At 40.6% G+C, this 19,029-nt stretch overlaps 1 protein-coding gene across 13 annotated transcripts in view; it reads right to left on the minus strand.

Moving 5' to 3' along the window:
- MICAL3 (microtubule associated monooxygenase, calponin and LIM domain containing 3) overlaps nucleotides 1–19,029 on the minus strand; it is a 283,173-nt gene that overhangs the window by 50,640 nt on the left and 213,504 nt on the right. For 9 of the 13 annotated variants that reach the window (XM_043966737.1, XM_043966726.1, XM_043966733.1 and 6 more), the window contains 3 exons: nucleotides 17,446–17,687; nucleotides 13,888–13,977; nucleotides 11,334–11,471 (listed from right to left, as the gene is read on the minus strand). In XM_043966737.1, the coding sequence (XP_043822672.1) occupies nucleotides 11,334–11,471; nucleotides 13,888–13,977; nucleotides 17,446–17,687 (470 nt within the window). Of the gene's footprint in view, nucleotides 1–6,046; nucleotides 6,110–11,333; nucleotides 11,472–13,887; nucleotides 13,978–17,445; nucleotides 17,688–19,029 lie in introns of all 13 variants that reach the window. The other 4 variants (XM_043966738.1, XM_043966732.1, XM_043966729.1 and 1 more) reach the window with 3 other exon arrangements.

A 19,029-nucleotide genomic window follows, 5' to 3' on the forward strand; every position in this document is an offset into this window, starting at 1 on the left:
CAGGAAATACAGGTTGCTTTAAAACATATTGCTTTACTTGGTGATCAGTGAAAGCAGTCTAAGTAAAATAACACAAGGGACAGCAATGCGACAGAATGGAAACAGAGTTGGACTTGGAGCCAGGCTAGAACTAGGTTCAAATTCTACCTGACCCCTGCTAGCAATGTGGCCATGAACATTTCAATTTTGAGCTCCAGTTGCCTCATCTGTAAAATACACTACCCACCACAGGGGTTGTTCTGAGGGTCAAAAGAGAAAGGCTCTGTAAATCTTAAAGCACTATCTGGACACTGGCTATTATCATAATAGCTGTCACTATCACTGTTGCATTTCATGGGATTTATAAACACATCCATTTGGGCATTTCCTGCTTTAGTATAGATTACAACTCATGGGGACAGCTAGGTGGCCCAGTGGATAAAGCACCAGCCCTGGATTCAGGAGGACCTGAGTTCAAATCTGGCCTCAGACACTTGATACTTACTAGTTGTTTGACCCTGGGCAAGTTACTTAACCCTCACTGCCCTACAAAAAGAAGAAAAAAAAAAAAAGAAAAGAAAGAGATTACAACTCATCTGTGCCTTCTCCTAACATGGGATTCTTGTCCATGTTCCATAGAAGGTGGTCTACCCAATATGCTGGATGCTTTTCTCTAGGTCTCTCTATGTTTTGTGGCACCAGTGTAGAACTGAGGCTATCCATCTTGCTACGTCCAGTATAATTTTTCTGATCAGATATTGTGAATGATACCTTTGTTAAGATACTTCTCACATGTAGGTAATCATTGGAAACAGGCTGCTTAAATCCATCTCTTTTTTCATCAAACTCTTAGTCATCGGCACTTGGATTTTTCCGAGAGCATGGTGTTCTAAGATTTGTAACCATACAATGGGAGAGTGTTTAGGTTAGAAACCTAGGCTTTTAGACTGGGAACTCTCTTGGGACATGAGAAGCACTGCACAATCTCCCTAGTGCAATCCGTTCTGCTTCCTTCTTCCTGGGAAATTCTGACTCAATGCACTCATTTGCTGTCGATGTCCCAAATAACATAGAGGCTGGGCCTTCCAACTACATGTCATAGTCTGAACAATAATAGGTATTTTTCATCCATTTAACTTTTTTTTCTATCAGAGCTTTCGCCTTTGAATATTCATAACTCATATGGAGGCGGCCTTGTAAATAGTCTGGAGGCTGATGCAATCTGCAAAATATCATCCACATGCAGGAGTATATAGAGGACCTTCTCCTTTACAGGGAATCTCTACTGCATTAGGGCTCATTCTGGAATGTTCTCTTTGGTAGGAGGGAACATCTTGGCCAATCCTTTGTATCCCACTTTTGTGTCTGACATGAATAATTAATCAGAGGGCTGGTCTTACAGTTCTTCCTCTCTGAGGCTGCATTTATCAAGGAAATCTGGTATGATAATAATGATAGTTAATGTCTATCTAGCACGTACCATGTGCCAGACAATGACCTAAATGCTTTGCAATTATCATCTCATTTGATTCTCACAACAATCCTGGCAGGTATGTACTATTATTATCCTCATTTTACGATGCAGAAACTGAGACGAAGAGAGGTTATGTGACCTGACCCGGGTCACAGGTCAATTCAGTATCTGAGGCCAGATTTGAACTCAGGTCTTCCGGACTCCAGGCCTGGTGCTCTATCCACTGGGCCATCTAGCTGTTTAACATATGCATTAGACACCTTGTAGGAGAACTTTAAAGGCTGTCTTGTGCTCTGAATCAAATGGTTTATAAAAAAATGAACAATGGGGAAAGACTGAACAAACTATGGCACATTAGTGTAATGGAATATAAGTAGTAACAATTATCATGAATATGGGAAGACTTTTATGTTACATAGTGAAGAAAACATGGCTGAATAATATACACAATGGCTACAATGATGTAAACAAAACAACGCTAAAAGGCAGCTGTATTCCGAGTAAATGCAATGACTAATATAGGTTCAAGAGGACTGGAATCTTACTTGTCTCTTGGTAAAGAGGTAGGAGCCTTATGGATGCTGAAAGCTGCATATGCTAACAGACAAGATTGTTGTGTTGTGTTGTGTTGGTGTTACTTAACTATTGTTCTTTGTTACAAGAGACGGTTCTCTTTGTGTGAATATATTAGGGAATAACTGTGTCATAAAGAAGTAAAATGCATCAATAGACCTTACAAAAAATAAGACTTCCAGAGATTAGAAGGCAGGCATATAGGATGGTATCGGTGCCTCTGATCATGTTGGGGAGGTAGCAATAGTATTTATTTTTTCCCCACCCTTTTGTTATTTTTGCTTTTCATGAGAGATCCTGTAAAGACTGAGTAAGTAGTTAGTTTCTAGCACAGAGGTCATCAATGTACATGAGACTTCAGTATCACTTCTTCCTCAGGGGGAAGTAAGGTAGAAATATGACCATTCTACAGTCATGGAGTGAAGAAAACAGATCTTTGCCTTTTTCCCATAGCCCATTTTTTTGGGGGGAGGGTTCAATGACATCACATGTAACAAGGCTATAATTGTCATATTATCCTTTCTTTTAATTTGATGTTGATTTTTACTGTGCTCTAACTAGTTGATGGTCTGACTACACATAGACAGCTGATTATTTCTGAAATAACTTCCACAACAGCTAGTAAATTAGAGAAAATTATATACATATAACTTTTTCTTCCCCCTTTTGTGACAATGTATGGTATTTGCCACATTTAGCACCTTTCTTTTTTCTTGAAGCTACACACTTTTAGATTTTTATTTCTTAAACTTGAACTATATTCTTCCATGTACCTTTTCAGATTCTTGCTCGTGCCCAACTTCCTAATGAAGTGACCAAGTATCAAAACATTCCTATGGACTGTTCTCTCCACTACCATCCTAGCCCCCAATACTCCCCCAGACTACTCCAACAGTCGACTAACTGGGCTTCTTTGTCCCTAGTCTCCCCCCTTTCCAATCCATCCTCCACACAAGAACTGAAATAATTTTCCCAAGATACATATCACTCTCTTGCACAAAAAAGCCTTCAGTGGTTCTTTCTTTGCCTATATTTGGGATAAAATGTAAACTACTGACATTTAAATTTCTTTACAAGCTGGCTCCCACTTTCTTTTCCAATCTGACTTTCATACTACCCTCTTTTTACAAACTCAAGTTCAAGCCAACTGGACAACTTAATTTCTTGCCTCTGTTTTTTCACACCAGCTGTTTCCTCTGTCTATCATGCATTCCCTCGTTTCTGATTTTTCATTGTTCCTTTTAAGTCTCAGTTTCATGGCTTGCCTCGCTTGTGATATCTTCTTAGAACTCTGCCCCTTGCCCTGCTGCCACCCTCCCGCATCCCACCACTGTGGTTAGTGTTTTCTTTCTTAATTTTCCCTGCCATATACCTTTCTCTGTACATGTCATACATTTCTGAGAGAATGTGAGCTCCTTGAGGATGGGGACTGCTTTATTTGTCTTTTTTTGCCCAGGGTCACACAACTAGTAAGTGTCAAGTGTCTGAGGCCAGATTTGAATTCAGGTCCTCATGATCACACTGTGGAATCCTTGGTTCCCATCAAGATTCAATTAAATTTTCCCCTTTTGCATGAGGCTTTTTCTGCCCTGCTGCAGGAAATATTCCTCTACCTCTCACCAAGGTACATCTTTTTCTACATACTTGTATAGGTCCATGCTGTCTTCTCCATTAGAATGTAAGCTCCTGGAGGGTAGGGACTATTTCATTTTTATCTTTGTTTCCTCAGAGCCTAGCACACAGAAAGCACTTATTAAAAGTTTAATTGAATGTTTCTTTCAAAAACCAGGTATATCTGAAGGTGTTACCAATGCTACAATTACTTAATTTTTAAATTTTCCCCATTCTTTCTAGCCTAAGCATTGTAAAACAAAGCAAAACAAAAACAACTATCAGACAAAACAACATGGCCTCAAACCTTCTTCCTTCCTTCATGATACTTCCCATTTCATTTCAAGTGTCATTTTCACAGTTCATTTCCCACAAAAGGCAGAAGTAACAACTGATGGTATATTGTTGGGATACTTCAGGCGGGCAAGGAAACACCTCACTGATTTTACCGACATTTAGCTTTTCCAGGAAGGTTAATTCTTTTAATGGCCAGGACGTAGGACTTAAAAGTCTAATTACAGGGGGACAGGCACTCCTCATAAAACCTACAAATTTGGGGAAGAGGATGGAATTTTTTGGGTGCTTCTTTTGACATAGGATTTATTTTCAGATAGATTTCACCTTTCATCGCTTCATCTCTAAAGAGTCCTTTTCTTTTCTTTTTTTTTTTGTTTTTGGTGAGGCAGTTGGGGTTAAGTGACTTGCCCAGGGTCACACAGCTAGTAAGTGTTAAGTGTCGGAGGCCGGATTTGAACTCAGGTACTCCTGAATCCAGGGCCGGTGCCTTATCCACTGTGCCATCTAGCTGCCCCAAGAGTCCTTTTCTTGACCATAGAATCTTATTCAGTCACTCCAGCTTTTTCAGTGGAGAGGAGAATCCATGATTCCCTAAAAGCTGCCAAACTGAAGAATGCTATGGAGCTGTAGAAGCCCAACTGATTTTCAAAGGATGTGGCCAACTGTCTCAGCTCAAGTCTTTTACCAGAGTGGAGAAGTAAAAGACCAGGTAGGAAACAGAACCTTGGCCCCCTTACATCAAGCAGCTAAGTCAACAGTACTGGACATGAGCCCATTGCTCTAAAGAATTGTTTGTGAGAGCTGTTGTGAATGCTTATGAACTAGGAAAATAATACCACCGTTGCTATTGGAAAAATAGACTGGGGAGCACAGGAGAGCATTAGACAAGCTTTCCCAATCAGGCAAAATCTAGTTTACTGGATGACTGGGCTGGTCTCCTGGTCCTTGATTAAATTTTCCTATTTGTAATTTACAACATGGAAGTTTTTCTTACAGTGTTAGGAAGAAGAAGACATTAAATTCTCTTGAGGATACCTTCAAAGAAACAATTCAGTCACATATGTCAATGATAAATAAGCAAATGGTAGATAACATTGCAACAGCAGCTAACGTTGAAGGACACAGCTTGGGCAAAAGGGGTGGGGGGCTGAATTGGGGTTAGGATGGAGAGCAAGGTGCCAGAAGCTGCCACAGCAATGAGCTATATATATAAATAAATATAGTGAAAGCCAGAAATTCCTGATCTTAGTCATTTATCCTGAGACTTCAGCCTTGTCAAAGCATCTAGAGAAGTAAACAGACATAAGGAAGTGGACCAGTGGCTTATACTTATAGTGGCAATGTTTTCTATATCTAAATGACAGCAGATGAAATTTCTTCTCTTGATTTAATATTCTGAACAACCTGGACTCCCAACTTTTTTCCTCTAGTGCCAGTAAGAAAGATGGTGGAGGCAGGTCACAAAGATGGTAGGAAATAGAAATTCTGTTATTACTTATGAGCCCTTAATCTAGGATGGACAGTTGACTTCATTAACCTCATACAACAGCTTGTAGTATATAAAACAAGCTGATATTTCTGGTTTGGGCTGTTACTAGGTGGCTCGCTCCCTTTGGCTTCAGTTAAACAATATACACCATTCCTGTTCTTTTTCAGTCATGTAGCTATCATTTCACTCCATAAAAAACTGAATGTTTCTTCCGGTTCCCTCTTCTGGGAGTCCTTGGTGGTTTTGTGGAATTCTTCCAAATTCCTTTGCTCTCACACCTTATTCCTTCTACAAACTTAAGTTGAAACACCAATGCTAAAAATATATTTCTTCACTGTCTTGGCACTTACTCAAATCCTCATACTCGACTCTTTGCCCTATATCCTACTTACAACATCATTTTCTTTGGCTGTGCTCTGCAAGGGTTAAGATGAATATCTGATACATGCAAGAATGGCTGTCTGAGCAAGGCATGCAGTGCATATTCCCTCCCTCCATCCCACCCTATTCTGAGCATGCAGGAGCAACAGGACCAGAATTCTGTTAAGATACCAGCTGAACTGCTGAGCTAGCTTAAGGAGCGGTTATTGTGAATTGGTATGGAAGGAACATCACCAGACTACCTCCAGAGACTGTCTCCAGCCAGGCCTGCACTGCTGCGTGGCGTATGGAAGGAAGGTCAGGAACTGAATTTAAAACAAATGATAAATGCAACATTACATACTGGTATGCACTTTTTTTGGGTGAGGCAATTGGGGTAAACTGACTTGCCCAGGGTCACACAGCTAGTATCAAGTGTCTGAGGCTGGATTTGAACTCAGGTCCTCCTGAATCCAAAGCCAGTGGGTATGCACTTCTAATACTGAGGAACAAGGGGATCCCAAGGAACTGAGAACAGAAGTGAACCTTGGAAAGTATTAGAAGACAGAGAACAGGAGGAGAAGTTCATCTGGGGTAGCACATTTCAGACATTCAGTGCCATCTTCATGACATGTGCTGAAAGGGAGGAGGTTCATATGAATACAAGGCACCTCATTTTGAAAGGCTGGGTTTTAAAGGTCTGAGGCTTTGCTGGTAATAACCACCAACTTTTTTTTTTTTTTGCGGGGGGAGGGTGTGGGGTTGGGGGTTTGCAGGGGGTCTTGAGAAAAACATTTGAGAAATGATTCAGAGAAAACCTAAACTATTCCCTCTCACTGTTTCCCTCTCCCCACATATTCAGGTAAGACAAGGCAAAGACATTAATAATAATGATAATAATAACGATAATAATAATAACTCATGTTTCAAACACAAACTCACGGATACATGCCCGCGCACACATGTAAACACGGTAGCTTCTAGTTTCTTCTGGCAAAGGTTCATTGCCAACTCAGAAGCCATTACAAACCACTTTAGTTGCTTTTGGCTAAACCCCTGATAGGTTTGGTAGCCTAAGGAAAACCTGAACCTCATCAGGACGTTAGAGAGAAAGCCCCTGAAAGCACAAGTAGTGCAAGAACTTGGCAGAGGCTTGACTCATTCCTCAGAGATCTCACACAGCAACACTTTCTTCGTGTATACTTTGGTACACTGTTGTGGGGGTGAACAAAAGGGAGGAAAGTGCTTGCCCAGGCAAATCCCATCCTCTCCCACCTTTTCCAGTAGACTGCCCCCACCCCCATCCCCACTTTCTCTCCAGTCTTCAATATCTCCCTATCTTCTGGCTTTTCTCTCCTACTATTTATTTCTATCCTTAAACAACCCTTGCTCACCAACATCTCTTCTCTCATTCTCTGCTAAACTTGAAAAAGTTTATAACAAATGCCTCCCTTCTCTCCTCTCATTCTCTCTTAACATCTTGAAATCTGGCTTCTGACTTCATTAATCAACTGAATCTGCATTCCACTATTACCAATGATTAATTGCTTAACTTTTTTTTTTTTTTTTGCAGGGCAATGAGGGTTAAGTGACTTGCCCAGGTCACACAGCTAATAAGTGTCAAATGTCTGAGGCTGGATTTGAACTCAGGTCCTCCTGAATCCAGGGCTGGTGCTTTATCCACTGAGCCACCTAGCTGCCCCAATTGCTAAATTAGGAGATCGTTCTTTTTATCTCTAGCAGGTGGTACGGTGGATTGAACACTGGGCCCGGAGGCTGGAATACCTGAGTTCAAAGTCTATCTCAGACACTTACTAGATGTGTGACCCTGGGCAAGTTTCTTACCCTCTCTGTCTTAGTTTCCTCAACTGTAAAATGGAGTTAATAATGGCACCTAACTCCCAGGGTTGTAATCTTGTAATTTATTTCTCGATGACACCTCTTACATATGCCTCTTTCCCTCCACTGGCACAACCACAATCCTAATTCAGACCCTCATCGCTTGAAATATTAGAGATCTTCCTCCCAGTCTCCCTGACTCAAGTCCTCCTTGATTTCAATCCATCCTCCACATAACTACCAGTGATTTTCCTAAAGTGCAAGTTAGAACATTCTATCCCCTAACCAATACACTCCAGTGGTTTCTTCTTAACCTTCAGGATTAAATCTAAAGTCTTTTGTTTGTCATTTAAGGCTCTTCAAAACCTGAACCCTTCTGACTTTCCAGTCTTCTAATATTCTACTTGTCTCCATGAACTGTACAATCTGGCCATACTGGTGTACTAGGGTTTCTTGCACAGGTTACTCCATCTCTCACCTTTGTGCCTCTGCATCAGTTATTCCTCATGCCTAGAATGCTCTTCCTCTCAACTTCTGACTCTTAGAATACTTGTTGTTTTTTTTCAGACTCAGCTCAAGAGCCATCTCTTCCAGGAGGCCTTTACTAGCCCCCCCCCGCCCCTCCCCCTGCCCTGCCGCCCCCCTGATGCCGGTGCCATTCATTCTAAGGGTACCGTATTGTATTTATCTTGTATGTTCTGATTTATAGATATTTTCTTTCCCATTAGAATGTAAGCTCCCTGAAATCAGGGACTCTGTATTTTCTTTGTACTCGTGGCGTCTAACCCAGAGCCTGGCATATAGTAAATACTAAATAAATGCTTGTTGGTTGACTATTTGATTCATACTATGGCACACTAAAGTTGTGCTAAACTTCCAGACCTCAAACTATACTATAAATCAGCGGTCATCAAAACTATTTGATAAGGGGCGGCTAGGTGGCGCAGTGGATAAAGCACCGGCCCTGGATTCAGGAGTTCCTGAGTTCAAATCCGGCCTCAGACACTTAACACTTACTAGCTGTGTGACCCTGGGCAAGTCACTTAACCCCATTGCCCCGTTAAAAAAAAAAAACAAAAAAAACCCAAACTATTTGATATTGGTTTAAAAAAATCAGAAGCAGGATGATGGAATATACTAAGAAACGGAAAATCTGAAAGAATGGAAATTGATAAGCCAGTGTTTGACAAAGCAGGAACCCTAAACTACTAAGGAAAGAACTCCCTATTTGATAAAATTACTGGGAAAAGTGAAAAGCAGACTGGCAGAAACTAGGCATAGATCAACATCTTACGCCATATTCCACAATAAATTTAAAATGGATACATGATGATATATTAAATACTATGAAAAAATTAGAAGAGAAGCAGATTATATGCCTTTAACAGCTAAGGGTAGGAGATATATTCTGTACCTAACATGGATTAAAAGCAAATACAAAAAATTAGAGATGATTTTGATTACATGAAACTGAAAAACTTCTACACAAACAAAAATTAATCAATTGAGGATAAAAAGGAAAGCAGATGATTGGGGGGAAAATCTTTGTCGAATTTCTCAGATAAGGGTTTGTATCCAAGGTATATAGACAACTTATAATCTGTTATTTGTCTCTCTCTCTCTCTCCATATATATATATATATATATATATATATATATATATATACACACACATACACATACACAATACATATATGCATATATTTATGGATGTATGTATATATGCATACTCATATATACATACTCACATACATTTGCTCACATAAAGAAATAAAGCCATCCCAATAGATAACTGATTAAAAGATATGAAGAAACAGTTGTCAAAAGAAGGACCGCACATTATTAACAACCACAGGAAAGGATGTTCCAAATTGTTAATATTCAGAGAAATAGATCACTTCATATCTAGCAAATTGGCAAAGATGACAAAAAAAGATGGGAATTGTCAATAATGCAGGGCTTATGAGAAGACAATGCATTGCTGGTGGAACTATGAATCAGCACACCTATTTTGGAAAGAAATGTAGAATTATGCGAACTAAAGTAACAAAAAATGTCCATATCCTTTGACCCAGAGATTCCACTATTGTATCCCAATGAGTTTATCAATAAGAACAAAGTCCCCATATATATCAAAATATTTGTAGCAGTACTTTTTGTGGTAGCAAAGGACTGTAGGATATCCAAAAATTGGGGAATAGCTAAAAACCAGAACACAATAAATGCCTATGGTACATGAATTATTACTGTTCTTTAAGAAATGATGGATATGATGAATAGAGAGAAGCATGGAAAGACCTAGGTGAACTAATGCAGAGTAAAGTAAGTAAAGACAAGAAAATGATATGTCCAATGACTAAAAACATGGTAAATGGAAAGGTAAACCACAACAGCCAATGACACAAAATTACAAAGAATATGCATGGCCCCCAAAAAGAGATATGAGAATACAACCCTCATTCTTTTGCAGAGGTGGAAGGTCCAAGGCTGTGGTACCTTGCATATATTTTCAGATTTTCTCAATGTATTGATGAGTTTTATTGATTTCTCTTCCTTTTTCTTTCTGTCCCCTAAATATATTATTTGTTATATCAGTTCTTGGGGTGGGAGGAGGAAGGAGAGGGATACTGAGAAAAATTCTGGTGATGTAAAAGACAAAATAAATTTTAAAAAATGTATTTAAAATACATGCTAGATTAGAGAGGTAACTAATGAGAGAACAGATATTGAAATCTTCAATAACTTTCATTTTTTTTGTCTTTTACAATTTCCTTAAGAATCTTGGAGAAGTGAGGTTACTTGAAAAAAATCTATAATTCATCCTATGAAAACAGTAGCTATTTCTTGAATCCCTCTGGTCTAATTTCTCTTCTCTGCAAAACTCCATAATATGTGTCTCTGAACGCACACAAACTTCATTCTCCATATACCAAACTTGCATTTTTGTTATTGTTGTTTATTTATTTTCAGTTGTGTCTTTATGCCCCATTTGGGATTTTCTTGGCAAAGATACTGGAGTGATTTGCCATTTCCTCCTCCAGGTCACTTTACATATGAGGAAACTGAGGCAAACAGGGAGGGTTAAGTGACTTGCCCAGGGTCACACAGCTAGTAAGTGTCTAAGGCCAGATTTGAACTCAGCTTTTCCTGACTCCAGGTCCAGTGCACTATCTACTATGCCAGCTAGCTGCCCACAAACTATATACATGCATATATGTGTAAGTGTGTTTGTATAAATACACACATATTTATTTATACACACACACACACATTCCATCAATAAAATGTCAGAAGAATTCACAAAATGTAGAAAGGTTGGCTAACCCAACCTATAACAACCACAGGGGGGAAAAAATCAACTTCTGATTTTTTAAGAGTTAAGTTTATCGTAAGGAAAACAAAAAAGGCCTTGTGTAAGGGGTAGAGTTCCAATGATGATAAAGTTGCGAACATTAAAAAAAAAAAGAGTAAAGTTTATCTGATGTTTTGCATTAAAAAGTACAGGATGAAAGGACCTTCAAATCTTTGGAAAACTTGACATACTCTGGAAGAAAATCCAAGTGCAAACACCATATCTAACAGGAAGAAAATAAAATGCTTTGTGGGACCTGCTCTTAAACAATTTGATTTTCCCCTACGGAGGAAGTCTTTTACACAAGGAAGTTGTTCAGAAGCTTGCAGACAAAGGATCTAAGGTGTTGGGGTAGTTACCTCTGGAACCAGAGGACTTGGAGGCAGACGCCATTTGATCCTCCTCCTCTTTTTCACGAATATGCGTCCAGTGTACATCTGCCTGGATCTCCAGGGGATCGACTAGATTTACAATCTGCTGTAGCTTCAGATTCCCAGCTGGCATAGCAAGGACAGGGTGGAAGGGATACGGGAGGTGGGAGGTAGGAAAGGTTGGGGGGAAGTAAGGAAAGGGAAAGCAGAACTCAGGGAAGGAAGAACAAGGACAACGTATCACAAGAAGGAAAACAGAGAAAGAAAAGAAAAGTTACCATATTTGTTAAGATAGCACACAAAAGTGAGGTTTGAAAATATGCAGACAAGCACGCAAACTCTACAACTATTCATCCAATTAGATTTAGTAGTTTCAAGAATTGAAAATTCAGCGCTGTTTAGTGTTGGCCAATCTAAGCAATGCCACTGTGGAGGTATATTTATTTCCTTCTGATGTTTTCTTCATCTGGGATGACAGTTTGGTGTACCAATTTCTCTCTTCTTTCTTTTTTTTTTCTTTTTTTAGTGAGGCAATTGGGGTTAAGTGACTTGCCCAGGGTCACACAGCTAGTAAGTGTTAAGTGTCTGAGGCCGGATTTGAATTTAGGTACTCCTGACTCCAGAGCCAGTGCTCTATCCACTACGCCATCTAAGCTGCCCCTAATTTCTCTCTTATTTCACCCACTCAGAATCAAACCCAGGACTGTGAAGGGACCAACTTTCAAAAGGTCTCCATGTATTTAGCTGAAATACCTTCCCACAGAATATCAGAATATCTGTATAAGTAGCAGCCCTGTGACTCCTCTTACGATATCTTAAATCTTACTGAAGCAAGGCACTTACACTATTACCAAGCCACAAGGCAAGTTTAACATTTTACTCTTGTGTTTTAGAGGGCTAACCAATGGGTGGGATAAAGGGATGCCGCTTTGCAGCAAATCTGCCAACACATACTTCGGCAACATTTGCTCTTTTTACTACAGTCAGGGCTGATGTTGAAGTGAGAAGCTCTCCTTTTATACCTCTGTCCCATGCTGCATGCTGCACAATTTGGCAAGTATAGGGACATCAATGCAGAGGAATGATGCAAAGGGAGGCTTAGAAAAAATGGGGAGATGTCCCATAAACAGCTGAAGCTTTGATCACTCATGAGTGGAAATGAGGTGATTGAGACAAATTCTCACCTATTTTCTCTGGAGTCAAATCTCTTCCTTGAAACCAACTGGGGTGACCTTTGCCACCAAAGGTCCTGGTTCAAGGCAACACAAGAGCTTGCAGGCGATAGCAAGCAAAAGTGTATCCATGCAGCTCACCACTGCATAGGCTCCCCAGGATTAGTGTACATATCATGCCACACAGCTGAGTTAAAATATCAGGGACAGTAAGTAACTGAAGTGGGACGTTGGAGAGGGTTTAATGAGAGCAGGGACCACCTGACTGGAAGTACTTTTATGCACCAGGTAGAAGACTGCTTCCATCAACATTGGCAACTATGCCTCACTGCTTCCCTTTTCAATCCAGCTGGCTGACCTGGTTATGGCTTCACCCTTATTTGCAAGTGCTCAGGGCTTGGAAAGCAAATGAACACAAAAGATTGCAAAAGAGTTTGTGTTGCTGGTCAGCAATTCTGTTCCTGCTGTCCTTCTCTATGGATCCTCAATCTATTTCTAAGATATGTTCCTTGAGGGGGCTTGAATCATCCTAGTAAAACAGCAGTTAAGATGTTGTCTGATTGCCTAAGAGATGCTAGGAAGTGGAAGAGGCAGGCCAGAGGGAAGATAAAAGGCGGAATAATCCCATTCATCTCTTCTTGGCAGAAGAGGAGAGACAGTTACATTTCTCACTGTTAGCCCTTTACTTTCTGCTGCCAATTACATCCCTGAAGTCTTTAAACTTTCAACATACTATGAATACCAATTTTTTTTAAAGTGAGGCAATTGGGGTTAAGTGACTTGCCCAGGGTCACACAGCTAGTAAGTGTTAAGTGTCTGAGTCTGGATTTGAACTCAGGTCCTCCTGACTCCAGGGCCGGTGACTGCGCCACCTAGCTGCCCCAATACCATTTTTTAAAAATAGGAAAAGTGGAAACACTTTAGTGTAAAGTGCCCAAGTAGATCTGGTGGTGCCAGAAGACATTTTGTGTCACCTTCAAGAGGTGCTTGAGCGACCCAAATATATACATTTGTCATTAGGCTTGCTGTTCCAAGGGGAAATTAGTCAGGAAACGATGTCTATCCTGATCTGGTGGGAAACTTTGGGTCAAGGCATAGAACTGGAATAGATCAGGTTGGTACAGGGTCATTTCTGGAATTCTTTTCTAACCCATGTTTTTTCCAGTTATGCCCTATGACATGATCCTGAGGCTGCCATGGAGTCTTGGTGCTAGGGACAGGGAGCAGGGTGGTCTGGCAAGGGCCAGGGCCAGTCTATACAATACCATTAAAAAATGTTTTTTCATGTGGGACCTGCTCTTTAGTGCAATTTTTGGACAGCTGTGAGAGAAGGGGAGGGTTTGGGGGGCAGGCAGGGGCAAAGCGGGTACCTTTAAATGTACCCGTATCCTCTTCATTTGAATTATGTTGGAGCCATTGGCCTTGCTGAAGTTCTCTGTTCCAGGGGCAATACTCTCCCTCTACAGCAGGGGGAGCGAAACATCAAGCATAAAGACACAGGCATAAGGATAAATGGAGAGAGGAGGAGAGAGAGAAGTTATCCTCAGCTAAAAGGCAGTAAGATTTCCTCTCAATGCCTACATATTTATCTAAGTCTGTTGTGTGAAAAAGAAATTTCACCATCCAGTCAAGAAGTTTTGTTTCCAGGTACTTTAAGATCTGGCTAAGTTCAATATTAAATATCTGTCTGACTGCATCTCCCTCCCCTCTCTGCCAAGTCCACCTCTTGTCTTGTCTTGACAATGGTTCCAGGTTCAGGGGATCCAGTTTCTGAGTGGAAAGGCAAGAACAGACAGCGTCCTAATATGCACAAAAGTCAGCTAGTCTGTAGCCATCATCAGACAAAGATAATGAGGGCAACATTTACCTAGCACTGTTCTTCTGAACATGCCATGGATATGATCACTCCTATTCTGATAGACCAGAAGAAGCGGAGGCAATTACTATGCCAACTGTTGCCCTAGGAATAAGAGGCAATATGTAGGGAGGAGAAGAGCCCAAGGCATGTAGCACTACCAAGGGCTCTAGTCCCCTTTTCCTAACTCCTTGGATCTTGCTCATGCAATCAGTTAATCTTCAGAGAGAAGAAGAAAAAGGTGCAGATTACTGTGGTGTCTACATCCTGAAAGAGCAGACAGCTACTAATTTGGAATAGTCATGTTCCTCTGTCCTAGATATACAGACGGGGAAAAGCATAAATATTAGTAGGTCTGGGAACTGAGAAGGGAAGTTGATCAGGCTACCAGGTGAGAAGATCTCATTTTTCTTCCCCAAACCCTCAAATTCAGAAAGCAAATATGTTCTCTGTGCTTGCACCTTCTCTTGCTCTTCCTCTACCTCATTAGCATCTGTATCAAAGCAAATTTCTATCCATCGATAGCTTCTCTGGAAGATAAGCTGCATGTCCCAAGAGTCTTAGTGTGTTTTAAGTTTTAATATTTTAACTGCATTAGACTTTCTGGACACAATGTATGTATGAAGTACTCTGCCTCTGTTCCATTCTTAGTCCCTGTTGAGTCAGAAGGAACAATTTAAAAGAGTAGCCCAGGACTCCAAATTCCAGGAAGCAGATAAGCAGCACATTAATCTGGTGCCCACTACTAAGGGGCTGGTAAAAATTTGGTCTGGTGCTATAATTGAAAACCAGGAGGTATTAGTGCAGAGGAAGCCAAAACACCTCTAGAATGATATCATTAATCTAAGTTTGCACAGCATCTTCCTTCAGTGGAATTCCAAAAGCTAAACCTCATTTCTGTTTACCACATTTCATTTCTGTGAGGTAGAAGTGGCAGTGGGAGGAAAGGATTACCATCTCCTTTTCACAAACAGGAAAATAAGAAGAGAGAGAGAAGTTAAGTAACAGTGAAGGAGAGTCAAAGTCAAGTTAAGAAACTAAGAAATCCTAAGTCCAAGATAAAAAAAAAATGATTTGACTTGGCTTTGGGGCCTCCAGCTCCTACTTATTCTCCTTTTTCAGAAGGGCATGAATTTTCCTTCTGGCTTTGGTAAGAGAAAAGATGGGTAGGAGAAGGAAAATGAATTTTTTGAAGGGTTTGGGGAATTAGGAAAAAGTCAAGCAACTGAGTTTGGGAATGGGAAATTTGGGAGGATTTGAAGAGAAACAGAAGGAGGGGAAGAAGGGGCAAAGCTAACACTGAGAAGGAAAAGAGAGGACCTGAGAATGAAAATAACCATAAGGGGAAAAAATGGAGGGGCAAAGAAGAAGATAAGGGATGTTAACAAAACACGGGAAAGAAAGTTGGGTACAGTTAATGCTCAAAATGCTAAAGAAATGAAAGAGGAGCTAACTAGTCAAGGAAAGTGACTCTCACAGAACAGTTTGCACACAGGTTTTCTAGGATAGCGACCACTCAGATTTTCAAAGGACTGAGAAGCTAGGGAGCATTTTGCATTGATCTACAAAGAATGCTTTGTGTTTATATTTCCACAATAGTGATGTGATTGCTTATCTCTGCTTAAGGTGCAGGCTAGTTTTGTCCTAGAAGAAAAGGTAAAAAGAGTCTTGAGGAATACTTTTCAATTCTATCAATCATCATGGAGAATGAATTATTTCTTAAAAACAAAAGGAGGCGGGGGGAGTTCAATGTGAAAATATGGAAGAAAAAGGAGCTGAAGTCCTGAGACCAGTGTCAAGATGCTGGTGTTAAAAAAAGAATGATGTGGAGGAAGGGAAAATAGACCATGGGACACTTGGCTCTAAGTGACAGGCATGAACAAGGGAGCTGGATCTTCCAAGAAAATATAGTATGGATCTTCAGGGGCCATCAGGTGAGAGATCATCCAATTAAGAGTCAGAGAAAGGAGAGACAAATAGTGGTAGATGGGGACTGAAAAAGATAATTTTTGATGTGATAATCACCTTAGAAAGGCTTGCTACCTCCTGGAGACCTTTTCAAGGCTTGGTGAACTAGAAAACTACGTTCAGATTTATGTGGTCACAAATAATACTACAAGAATGAATCCAGGAAGCATTGCTGAAAATTACGAAGCCCTGGGTAATTTAAGGGCACAGGTGGCATTTTTCATCACTCCCGTTAATCAGAGGCAAGGGATCCAGAAGAGAAAAAGCAGGGTTGGAAAGTATCCTGCTACTTACATATATGTTATTAGAAAGCAGGATCTGTATTTGTGGACCACAGCTTACAGTCTTAAGAATGACATGGGATAGTGAAGCAGGGAAATTGTCTCTCTCTATGTCAACCAAACCAGATACCACAGTAGTTAAAATGTAGGAAGAAGACCAGCAATATAGACACCCAGAAATTCAAAGGAGACAAAATCCAGGAAAGGATGAAAAAATAAATCCCGTGGCCTTGGGAAATGCACAAAGTATGGGGAATGAACAAATTCAAACACTTTGACTCTCAGTAAAAATAGAAAAAGAAATATCCCTTTCAAATATTATTCTCATCATGTCCAGTCCAATCAATGATGGTGACTGAGTTGAAAAGGACAATGAATCAGGGTACCCCAAACAAAGTTTGGTTAATCGCTGTTTTTGAAGTAGATTTCTTTAACCGAAAGTGAAAAGAAGAATAAGGTTCCTAACTTAGACTTGGGAGGCTCAAATTTGCCTCCTACCAATTTCACAATAGCACTAATGTATGCTCAAGAGTAGTACAGATAATCAGAATATGAGTCTTTGCAAGAAACATCTTTCTGAATCTGCTGATTGGCTACCAGTTACCATTGTGTTCTCTTTGGATACTGCTTTTTTTCCTAAGAATTTGAAGCAACAGAGAAATCCAAATTTGGAGCCAGGAATAGATCTCTTTTTGTGTCTTTGTTCAAATAATAGGATTTCAAACTACACAAACATAACTGCATCAAACTATTCTTGGTAGAAATTTGCTCAGGATATGAACAGATATGAACTTGGGGTTATGGTTAGACATAGTTTTCCTAACCTTCACTAGATTCTTCTTCCTCTTCCTCCTCCTCTTCCTCCTCTTCCTCTTCTTCTTCCTCTTCTTCATTCCCAGGCTCATGATTTTTAGAGGCTTCCAGCTCCTCCTCACTCTTTCCTTTCAGAAGAGCATGGATGCGAACAGCTTCCTTCCAAGGTACACCTCCCAGGTCTGAAGGGGGAAGATGAGATTCTTCCTCTTCTTCCTCCTCATCTTCCTCCTCCATCTCAGACTCTGAACTGCTACAGAGAAGCCAAGAGAGAAGAAACAACCAAAGTGAAGAAACAGCAACTAGCTCACAGGGGAAGAGCACCTATTCAGGGGGTGGGCTGGGGGAGAGGGGTCAGAATGATTTTGTTTGTTTGTTTTTGGAGGGCAATGGGTGTTAAGTGACTTGCCCAGGGTCACATAGCAAGTAAATGTCAAATGTCTGAGGCCAGATTTGAACTCAGTTACTCCTGAATCCAGGGCCAGTGCTTTATCTACTATGCCACCTAGCAGCCCCCTAGAATGATTTTTTAAAAGGGGGTGGGGGTGGACAGCCAGGTGACACAGTGGATAGAGCACCGGCCCTGGAGCCTGGAGTCAGGAGGACCTGAGTTCAAATCTGGCCTCAGACACCTAACACTTACTAGCTGTGTGACCCTGGGCAAGTCACTTAACCCCAACTGCCTCACCAAAAAAAAAAAAAAAAAAAAGAGGGGGGAAGTAGCAAGATGGCAAAGCCTTTATACTATGGATGTCGAAGGGAAAAAGAAGAATCAGGCACGTTCCTCTTTTCAGAGGGAAGCTGTCAAGTGGTTAGCTCCCTTCCCTTTGGAATATTACTACAGATAGGAAGCTTTGTGAAGAGAATGAGTGTAAAGTAACAGCACATCATGGGAAAGGTTTGAGGTACATGTATGTGACAACTGTAGATCTTCACACTCATGCAAATTGGATTAGTAAAGGGCCCAATGGTAAACCACACATCAACACAAGCAGCATTTATTGGGATATGAAGTTTATATTTTCCATGAATTGTTTTGGATGCAAACTCATCATCTTGGGACTGTCAGAAATGTAGCTCTTCCCTTCTTGTGACACATTATCTAGTTTGTGGGATTTTAGTTTTAATTGATCTAGTATTACAGGTTCCTAGTCTCAGCATTTTTTTTCCAGTGGCTTGCTCCTCTAACCCACATATGTAATCTCAATATCTCTCACGTTTAACTCTTTATCTTCTATCAAAAATGTGGCTTGGGGCAGCTAGGTGGCGCAGTGGATAGAGCACCGGCCTTGGATTCAGGAGGACCCGAGTTCAAATCCGACCTCAGACACTTAACACTTACTTACTAGCTGTGTGACCCTGGGCAAGTCACTTAACCCCAATTGCCTCCCCCCCTCCCCCTCAAATGTGGCTAGAGTGCTGGGCGTGGAGCCAGGAAGACCTGAGTTCAGATCTAACTTCAGACACTAGTAGTGAAACTCAGGGAAAATCACTTCTGTCTGCCTGTTTCCTTAACTGTAAACTGGAGATAAAACTATCTCCCAAGGTTGTTGTGAGGATTAAATGAAACAATATTTGTCCTTATAAACACTGAT

This window comes from Dromiciops gliroides, chromosome 5 (genome assembly GCF_019393635.1).
Source record: "Dromiciops gliroides isolate mDroGli1 chromosome 5, mDroGli1.pri, whole genome shotgun sequence".
Classification (NCBI taxonomy): Eukaryota; Metazoa; Chordata; class Mammalia; order Microbiotheria; family Microbiotheriidae; genus Dromiciops; species Dromiciops gliroides.